This window comes from Triticum aestivum, chromosome 7D (assembly GCF_018294505.1).
Source record: "Triticum aestivum cultivar Chinese Spring chromosome 7D, IWGSC CS RefSeq v2.1, whole genome shotgun sequence".
In the NCBI taxonomy this organism is placed as follows: domain Eukaryota; kingdom Viridiplantae; phylum Streptophyta; class Magnoliopsida; order Poales; family Poaceae; genus Triticum; species Triticum aestivum.
This window is the reverse complement of record NC_057814.1, coordinates 251553745-251564176: the sequence shown is the minus strand read 5'-3', so window position 1 is coordinate 251564176 and position 10432 is coordinate 251553745. Positions and strand designations below refer to the sequence as shown.

At 47.2% G+C, this 10432-nt stretch overlaps 1 protein-coding gene across 1 annotated transcript in view; it reads right to left on the bottom strand.

The window, feature by feature from the left end:
- Positions 1-7298: 7298 nt before the first annotated feature.
- The window catches only part of LOC123166123 (ankyrin repeat domain-containing protein 2A), a 4696-nt gene continuing 1562 nt past the window's right edge, over positions 7299-10432 (bottom strand). Inside the window, exons 3-8 of the mRNA XM_044583889.1 lie at positions 10008-10229; positions 9760-9908; positions 9510-9681; positions 8813-8905; positions 7727-7866; positions 7299-7646 (exon numbers count right to left, since the gene is read on the bottom strand). Coding sequence (XP_044439824.1) covers positions 7547-7646; positions 7727-7866; positions 8813-8905; positions 9510-9681; positions 9760-9908; positions 10008-10229 — 876 coding nt within the window. The 3' untranslated portion in view covers positions 7299-7546. The remainder of the gene's footprint in view (positions 7647-7726; positions 7867-8812; positions 8906-9509; positions 9682-9759; positions 9909-10007; positions 10230-10432) is intronic.

Below are 10432 nucleotides of genomic sequence, written 5' to 3'. Positions count from 1 at the left end.
GCTTCATCGCCACCGTTGCCGTTTCCGTCACCGGCCACCGAGGCTCCTCGTCGGTCGATTCGCCGCCGTCTCCGCCTCCCCGAGCCCGCTGAGGCCTTCCTTGAGATCACTGTGAGCCCCTGAACCGTTTCCCCCTACTCCCGTGCTCGATTTCGAGCTCTAGCTAGACTAGCCACCGTGCCCGAAGCTCGCCGCCGCATGAGCTCGTCGCCGCCGTGGCTCCGGCGACCAAATGGCCCCGCGCGTGCGTCCGTTGCACTCGCGACGTTCCGTAGAGCAACTCTAGCGCGATAGCCCGTTTGTTTGCAAGCCGCAGCGCTAACCCCGCACCCACCCGAACTCCGGCGGCCGCGAAAGAGCTCGCCGCCGTCGACTCCGGTCACCACAGGCCCAGCCACTACCACCATTCGACGCGCGCCTGCAAGAGCTCTCCAATGAGCCCAAGAACGGCCTCGTCCGTGCCCTGTGGGCGCTTTCCGAGCCGCGCCGCCGTCTTGGGCCTCGCCGGCGTCGAGTCGCCGGCGGGTTTGACCTCGTTTGACCTGGTTTGACCCCAGTTTGACTCTCCCTGAGTCACTGACGTGTGGGCCCATGCTCCTAACTAAACTAGATTAGTATTAGTTTAGCGCTAATTAATCTGGATTAGTTAGGTTAGCCACTGACAGGCAGGTCCCACGGGTCAGGTTTGACCCTGGCCAGCCCGTTGACTCGCTGACGCAGTGATGACGTCAGGCTGACGTAGTAAAGTATTATCTGGATTTAAGTTTATTCAGAAAATTCCAGAAAATAGTATAAACTTCTAAAAATCATATAAAATCAACCGTAGCTCAGAATGAAATAATTTATATATGAAAAATTATCAGAAAAATGCAATCTATCCATATGTATCATTTTCATGCATGTCAAACTAAGTTATACCTGCTGTATAGGTGAAAACATGATAATGACATTATAGATGCTAAATATGGAGTTTGCATATGAACCCTTAGCTCATATGGACCTCATTTAAATTGTTGCTAGATGCATTAGTGTAAATCATAACATTCTTGACATGTCATAGTCATGCATCATAATTGTTGCATTGCATTGATTGTGTTCTTCCTTGTTTGCCGGTGATTGTCCCCTCTCGATAAGCCGTGATTCCGACGATGAGTTCGATGACACCGATGAAGAACTATAATATCTTCAGAAGTGCCAGGCAAGCATAACCCCCTTGTTCATTCCGATACAATCCCACTCTCTCGCTCCTGCTCTCTTTTACTACATTAGGACAACAACGATTCAACCGTTACTTGTTGCGGTAGTTGAACCCCTTATCCTCTGCATGACCTGTCATTGCCACAGTAAATAGATGAAACCCACTAGCATGAGTAGGAGTTGTTTGAGCCCTGGTGTGCCTACTCATTCATGCTTGTTTGTCATGCCTGCTATTGCTTAGAGTTGTGTCAGGTCTGATTCATCGGGGATGAGTTGGAATGGTGATGAACATGTCCTACTGTGTGTGAGCTAAGTGTGTGAACACGATTTGGTAAAGGTAGCGGTGAGAGGCCATGTAGGAGTACATGGTGGGTTGTCTCATTGCAGCCGTCCTCAGGAACTGAGCTCTGTGTTTGTGATCCATGATACAGTTACTACCACGCATTGGGCCCGAAACCAATGGACCCTCTCGGCTTCTTAATCACCCTTGTCCTCTGTCCAGGAGTTGCAAGTAGTTTCTGGTGTTCGTAGTATGCTGGAGGCCGTGGGCAGCGCTGACCGGAGGGGTGGGCTGTGATGCGGTAGGCACGTGGCCGGGCATGCCGGGCGCCCCTTTGGTGTCCCGGAACCCCGCACACATCGTTCGGGGCCGTATGTGGAAACCTCGGCCGGACTCCCTGCGGATGGAACCTGAATAGGCGATAAACCTGGACTAGAGACTTGAGTGTTTAGGTAGGCTGTGGCCGACACCCTCGCTGGGCTTCCGCTTGAAGGTTGCCGAGTACATGTCGTGTAAACGGCGGTAAGTGGTGAGAGCGTGTGTGTCGAAGTACACCCCTGCAGGGTTAACATCATCTATTCGAATAGCCGTGTCCGCGGAAATGGACTTCTGGGTTGCCTATAACAGTTCATAGACAAGTGAAAGTGGATACTCTAAAATGCGCAAGATAAGCGTGAGTGCTATGGATGGCGTTCTCGTAGGGAGACGGGAGTGGATCCATAGTGGTGTATGGTATGGTGAATTTGTGGACTCGTGTGCGCCACCTCAAAAGAGTTACTTGCAGTCGTAGTTCAGGATAGCCACCGAGTCAAAGCTGGCTTGCTGCAGTCAAACTCCACCACCCCCTTTTGTTGATACCGATGCATATGTAGCTAGTTCTGATGTAAGTCTTGCTGGGTACATTTGTACTCACGTTTGCCTATTTTATGTTTTTGCAGAGAGACTTCAGTCTCGCTAGTAGTACCGCTTGGACTTCGACGTTTAGCTTGTTACCTCAGCTACGATCTTGTGCCCTTGGCAGGATCTGGTAGATAGTCGGGCTTCTCAGCCTTTTCATTTGTAGATGTCTGTACTCAGACATGTTAAGCTTCCGCATGTGTTTGACTTGTATGCTTTGAATGTTGGGTCATGAGACCCATGTTTGTAATATCTGGCTCTTCGGAGCCTAATGAATAAATACTCTGAGTCGTAGAGTCTTGTTGTGATGCCATGTTGTATTTGCACATATCGAGCATATTGTGTGTATGATTGAAATGCTTGGTATGTGTGGGATCCGACAACCTAGTTGTGTATCCTTGGTAGCCTCTCTTATGGGGAAATGTAGTCTTGTGCTCCATGAGCCATAGTAGTCCGCTACAGCCCGGTTCACCGGAGTCCTGCTAGCCCAGCACTACTGCTCCGGAACACTTGACTGGCCGGCATGTGATTCACTCCGTTCCTGTGTCTGTCCCTTCGGGGAAATGTCACGCGGTGACATCCGGAGTCCTGCCTAGCCTGCTACAGCCCGGGTTCCCGGAGTCCTGTTAGCCCAGTGCTACAGCCCGGATTCACACGCTGCTGACCGACATGCTCGATGTTGATTCATGTTTGCCTGTCCCCGTAAGTTAGTGCCACTTTGGGTTCACGACTAGTCATGTCGGCCCGGGTTCTCTGTCATATGGATGCTAGCGACATTATCATATACGTGAGCCAAAAGGCGCAAACGGTCCCGGGCCATGGTAAGGCGACACCCGTGGGAATACCGTGCGTAAGGCCGCAAAGGGATATGAGGTGTTACAGGCTAGATCAGTGTGACTTAGAATCGGGGTCCCGACAGTATATTTAATTTTTCGACAAAGGGTGTATTTTATTGGCTCAAAATGGAGCATCAAGAGGATACATGTATATTTAATTATTTATTAATGAATTATGTATGTGTTCGTGCAGGTTCCTCCAGCTGATATGCTACCGAGCAAGTTCCTCCACCTCAGAGACTTCTGCCTCTCACTACCCGGACGGGCTGTTTCTCCGGCATATGATTATTTTTCGGTGGTTCCGTTGCTTGATTCCTGTCCTTCCTTGGAGACCTTTTGCTTGAATGTAAGTCACTGCAAAGACAGTATCTAGCATATGATTATTTCAATTCAAGTACATTGAATTATCATCTTCAGGCATCTCATGATTGCGTGGGGCATGAAACAACGAATTCCGAAGACCCCTCGCACCCGAGGCAGATTCCAGGACAGCATCATGGTAAACTTAGGAGTATGACGATCTTGGGCTTCTGTTCCGCGACAAGCCTAGTCGAGCTAACGTGCTATATCGTCGAGATGGCTGCGTTGACATTGGAGTGTCTAACCCTGAACGTCCATGGTACGTATTATGGAGTTAGCAAACTCATGCCCATGTACGAGGGTATGCTGACGGAAGCTCCTAGAACGCTCTTGGCCATCAGAAGGTACATCCAGCCGAAAATCCCCTCCACAGTTAAGTTGAATGTTGAGGAGCCTTGCGGCCCATGCACTACTAGTGTTGGACATTAGGTGTCAACTCATAATTGCTTGTAATTTTCCAGTTTGCGACCAGGTAGTTTAAATGCACTATGTTGTCATTAGAAGTGCCCGATGTTTAGTTATGCACTGCCACAATTAAATTCAAGTTTGGTTTGACTCTTGTTTTTTCTCAACTGTGTGATGCTTGCCAAAACCCGTGGCATGAATACACCCCGCAAAAAAGAAAAAAAAACCGTGGCATGAATAGGCAAGGCGGCCCAAACCCTAACCCTCCAGAGCCAATGCACCCTACCCGCAGTGGAGTTGTGATCTAAACACCTTTATATTTCTTTATATTTTTTACAGAGAAAATAGTGATTAGTGAAGCTCGAACAAGCCGCCGCTTGAGAGCGAGAGGAACGTCGCGCAGGCCTCTCCCAAACGGGGCGGACCGGCGTCCGACAATGAGCTCATGCCATTGCCGCTCCACAGGCTGACGACGACCCACGTAAGCCACATTAGCTCTGTATGTAGACCAAACGTATGAGCGACTGAAACTTGCGAATCAATCTGTGATTGGATGGTTAGGGTTCAAATCATGAATTTATTTTAAGATTTGCGAATGTATGTTTAGTGAGAGGAGACGTTTCCGTCGACTACGAGATGCCTACGGTTTGACTTTGTAAAATCTTAAGATGATATGTCGCATCAGTTTCTTGAATGTGCTCATAGGATAGGGTGTGCATGATGAGTGTATGTGCGTATATATGAGCGCTTGCATATGTACTATGTTAAAAAAAGAATGTGAGTCATTTAAAAGCAGGTACAACCACAGCTGGTATATTCGAGCCTCTATATGCTCGCGGATGTGTCCGTACACGCCCGCTGGCAATGTCCAGGCAGTCCCCATTTCCCCTGTCCACATATGCAGTCTCGTAGTCGAATAGCAATTTTCATAAAATGGATGCAACAGCATAAATCAACATATGCAGTCCCCATAGTTGAATACCAAATTTCATACAATGCAACGTAAGCAACGTAAATCAACATCAAGATCGAACGAGGAATATAGATAGACTGTTTTATCGGACATAGTTCATTGGATACAAAAGACATTGTTTGTGGGATTCTACTAGATACAAAAAATTCATATAGGAGTAAAATGCATTTGTGGTCATCAAACTTGTGTTGAAAGTTCGGTTTGGTCACCGTACTCAAGAATATGATCAATACGGTCACTATATACGTCATTCGGTGATTATACGGTCACTGGGTCACCGTAGAGCTTCATATTTGATCTATTTTGACCAGTCAAACGTCCTGCCGGGCCTAGTCAGCAATCCTTATGCAGGACCCACCTGTCATTGGGCAAAAACAATACTAGTAATAAAGAAAATAAACCAAAAAACCATGTAACGGCAAGGTTTCTTTTTTTTTAGCCGAGTAACGGTAACGGTAAGGTTTGAACCTGATAACCCCACGCCTACGCCCCCATGCGTTCTAGCCACCTGAGCTTCATTTAAAATGAGCATAGTGTTGTCCTTTTATATGAGTACATATATATGAATAACACACAGACACAGTTCTTTCGCAAAAAAAAGAATAACACACAGTTCTCGCGCGCGCACGTACGCACTGCAGGCATACTCACGCACGTGCAGCACAAATGCACGCAGGGCACACGCCCGCCTGCATTGCCACCGTCTCCACGCCCAAGTGCCTCCACTGCCTCGCCATGCAGCTCATGGAGTCGTCGCCAATGCCTCACGAGTCACGAGCGCTTCGCCGCGTCGCGGTACTGATCGATGCCGGCCGATGCTTACAGCCAGAAAAGGGGCGCAACGCATACTAATTTCTGTCTGCATGAGGTGGCCATATGGCTGACTGCGACGACACCCACACGAAGTGGCTCTCCTCCCGTGCACAGGCACGATGGGGAACGGCTGCCGGAGCACAACCTGGCGGTCTCAGCTTCGTCGCCGGTGTGTGCGTCCTATGTGTTAGGCTGCTAGCTAGCGGGTGTAAACACGCAATTAAATAAGGAACGAAACCAACTGAACTTTCTATCAGATCGGGCGATAATCAGGCTGCATCATTTGCCGCGCAGGACGTTTGACTGGTCAAAATAGATCAAATACGAAGCTCTACGGTGACCCGGTGACCGTATAATCACCGAATGACGTATATAGTGACCGTATTGATCGTATTCTTAAGTATGGTGACCAAAGTGAGCTTTTGACACAAGTTCGATGACCACCAATGCATTTTACTCTTCATATAGCTAGCTAGATGATGAGCAGAGGTGGAGATCACCATTTCGGGCCCTCTTGCCCTTGTGGTCACCGGTGCAACGGTCCATCTCCGTGTACATGTCCGCGACGGGAGGATCGTCGTCGTCCGCGCCGGTGGTACCGCTCTTCGATGCCGACGAGAGGTGGCGGGTGGCGCGTGCATGCTCCGTCGCGTGGCGAGCCGCGTTAGCCATGGCGGATTCCTTCTCCTCGCGAGGCGCTCTGACGCTTGGAGCCCGAGCCTGAGCGCCTCGCATTTTTGCGTTGGAGGCGCCTGGCGTCCGACTCCGCCGTGGTCAGAGACTGACGCATGACCTCATGGAGGAGCACCTCCTTCGAGTGGAGGGGGGCGGAGCGGGCGCGTTGGCGGGAAGAGCCGGGCTCCGCCGCAATTGAGACGGGCGGCCTTGGCCTTCGACTCCGTCATGCGCATTCGCACGGGGCCGCAGGCACGAGTACCCCGAGTTGCCTGGGCGGTGTTGGCACCAGAGGGGAAGGGAAGGGGCCACCCTGCTTCGAATCTGGAGCGGTGCCGAGCGGGACGGGCGATCGCGGCCCGCATTGTGGCGGCGGGACACGGAGGAGCTGGCGGCGGAACTCAAACTCCCGCCGGTGTCCAGGCACGACCGCTGGATGGCAATGCGAAGCTCCAGCTCGTCCTAATTTGGCGAGTCACTTCCGGAGCCAGAGTCCTCCTTCACACGGTCGTTTGGGCTGGTTGCGGGGAGCCCGGTTGGGTGCGGTTTTTTGATCCAGGCAGCCCAGACATTTGGGGCGGCCTTGTGGCTCTGATTATAGATGCTCTAAGACACTTTAGTACCGTATTTAAGGTATTGTGAAGGACCGTGACTAAAGTGAATTCCACTAATAAGACACCTTGATGACCGTATTTAGGTATTTACGTTGTTGAGAAGTACCATGACCAAAGTGAATTATACAACCGTATTTAGGGTATCGAGAAGGACCGTCACCAAAGTGAATTCCGCGATAGATACATTGACGGTGAGTGAATTTTTCTCTTGCAATTTCTCCCGATGTAGTACATCAAACACCCGATCCTCAAACGACAAAAATAATCTTGGGTACATCTTGGATTACTCTAGTGGAATCAACAGAAACAAAGTGGACGATACACAGGTCTCCATATACAGTAACATGCAGTTCTAACCTCAGCCAGTCGGCCTGCAGGCTAGCTAACAGTAGATTCTTACACAACGAATAAAATGCCGATTCGTGTATGACTATATAAAACCAATGCCAAGGGATGTAAAACATGATGTCTCTTCATGGGGGCCAAGTGAAGTGATTTACAGGAACACGTCCTTCTCGAGCAGCTTGAGGACCTCGTCCTGGTTGTTGAGCTTGGCGACGTCGATGGGCGTCTTCCCATCCATGTTTTGGAGAGTGCTGCGGAACATTGGAGATGGTCAAATAAGCATCAAGGGATCGGACCTTGTGAAGGGCAGCGGAGAATGGATTTAACTTACACAGCAGCACCGTGCTTCAACAGAAGATCCACACACTCTTTCCGGCCATAGCCAGCAGCGTAATGCAGTGGGGTGTTCTTGTTCTTATCCATGGCATCTACAGCAGCACCCGCCTCAAGGAGGATTTCCGCACACTTGAACTGAAATCCAAAATTCATACAACTCCTTATCACTGAATTAAACTACCTAACAGTCATCAAATATACAAGGAGACAATACAGTTACCAATGGCATTTGACCTAACTCACAATCTAGATTCCACAATGTAACATATAGACTACAAACAACAACAGATGATGGTATGCCATTCATTGATTTTGTGTTCCAGCATTGAATGCAACCTTCACAAGTGAAGCTGTTGAAGTGGCTTCCTAAAGACCATCAACTGGGAGAATTTAAACAGTTGGAGATGGAGATATGCAATCTTGATACAGTGCAGATAGACCAGTTATTATATTTCTATAAGTAGGTAGTCCTTGGCCAACTGGTCATTACCAGCTCATAGCAAGTTAATGATGATGGCTCACAAATATAAATCACAGAGTAAATACTACAGCTTGACCACTCATAGAGGTCGCTAGGCACTGGCTACTCATGAATCAACTCCCCCAAAACTATTTTTTCTTTTGACAAATAAGCATAAAGCTCTCCGTTCTATCAATAAAGTTGCTTAAAAGCAAAAGAAGAAAGTAAAATAAAATTCGTATAATCTGTGAAAATAACTTGGTCTAAAGGTTGCTAAAATAACTTGATCTAAAAAATAGAAGTCTGTAGTCCCTAGACAGGCTCATTATTCTCCTGCAAAAAAAGCTCACTATTCCAAGTCTAGCTGTTTATTGAACAGTAACTAGAAAGCTTCCACTAGTATTAGGGTCACTGGTCACGACAAAATATTTGCACTACTCAAAGAGTAACTACCATGGACTTCCCATGGAACTGGCAACTCTATATAGTATGTTTTTTCTTAGCTTGCCTAATCATTTGTTGTAGTAATGAAGTAGACAAAATAGTATATCAATCACAAGTTAAATTTACTGGATTACTGTTATAGGCTAAGAGAGTTGAGCAATGAGCAGGTCTTCATACCTCACCATATCCACATGCAAAGTGCAAGGCCCTTCTTCCCTCAGAGTCTTCTTCATCCTTGTCTGCTCCACCATCTAGAGCCTTCTTCAGACCCTGTTGGATGACTTATTTTGTAAATAAAGGCGGCAATGTAATAATAAATCCAATAGAAATAACAGTGGCAGCTATATTTGAAAATCTAGAGAAGTTGTTTTGAAAAACAGCCATCACGAAGACTGTAAATGAAGCTGCTCTAGTTGAACCTTGCATACATCTTACCAAAATTACATTATATTCATGAACACTAGGCACAGCATTGCAGGCTCCACAGGAGAGGCCAAAAAACCAAACTGTGTAGCAAGAATAGTAAACGATTCTGCGGGGCAGATGCAATGGAGGGCACACAGATTGCAAGCTGGCAAATTTCTTGAGCATACAAAGAGCATAACCTACGTGCCAAGAGCATGTCATTTCTCCAAATACCAACGTAAGGCTGGTTCATGTATTAAAGCATACACAATGTCATGGAAGCAAAATTGTTTCCACTACTACCACCCAAACAAAACCGTAAAACCTGTAGCAACTGTGGTCAAAATGGACACTGACTAAGCAAATTATACAGTGTAACACCAACACAGCATATAAACATATGCAAGTATATATCAGCTCAAAACAGACTTGAAATTCGAATCCACAGTTCTACTGTTAGCCCCATTACCTCACCGTCACCAACACTGGCAGTGTGGTGGACAATGGATTCGTCTTCATCTTCACCTTCTTCTTCAGTTTCTTCAGTACCAGAAGGTTCAGCAGTAGAGACAGTGCTAAACGGCATGGTAGTTCCCATTGCCTGGCCAATCTTTTGAAGAGTTTCAGGGTCATTCCAGTACCTACATGAGCAAATGAAAAGCACATCAAGCAAGTTGTATGCAGTCTAATATGATATATCACTAGAAAATATGCCCTACTTTATCATTGCAGCAGGACCACCATTCTCTAACTCATCAAGAATTGGCTTCAAGGCTGGATCTTCCTTAATCCGAGACATGCGCTCTTCAAGCTCCTCCTTATGTGTTGGACTAGTCAAATTTTCCAGCATACTGGACATAGCAGGATCCTAAGTCAATCAAGTTGATAAGACAATTAGGTCAATGTCAGCAAAAATAAACAGCAGAAAAAAAATCCAGGGGAGTCCTTTGGGCAAAGTAGATGGTACCTGCATAAGAGCAGTCCCGAGGCGCTCTGCCATTGTCATAAACTGAGGGTTTTCCATGACCTTTTGCATTGTTTCCATGTATTGATGAGGATCCAATGGAGGCATGCCCTGTTCTCCTGCAGTCTGAGCACCTTTCTGTAGCTGCTCAGCCATCTGATTGAATGCAGGGTCCCTTGCAATCTGGTCTGCCATCTCCTTTATAGATGGATCCTGGAAACCAGAATTCATTTAGTTGAAGAATTGAAGTCAAAAGATAATTCTCAGTTGAAAAGTTAATTAAAGTGCAAGTATCAATGAATCTGCCACAGGCAGAATTATGTAAAACGAAAAAAGAACACATAAATAATACCCAGCAGGTAAATATTTAATTGATGAAAAATCAATAGGATAGTCAGCATGTACTAGACTTATTATGACTGAGGTAT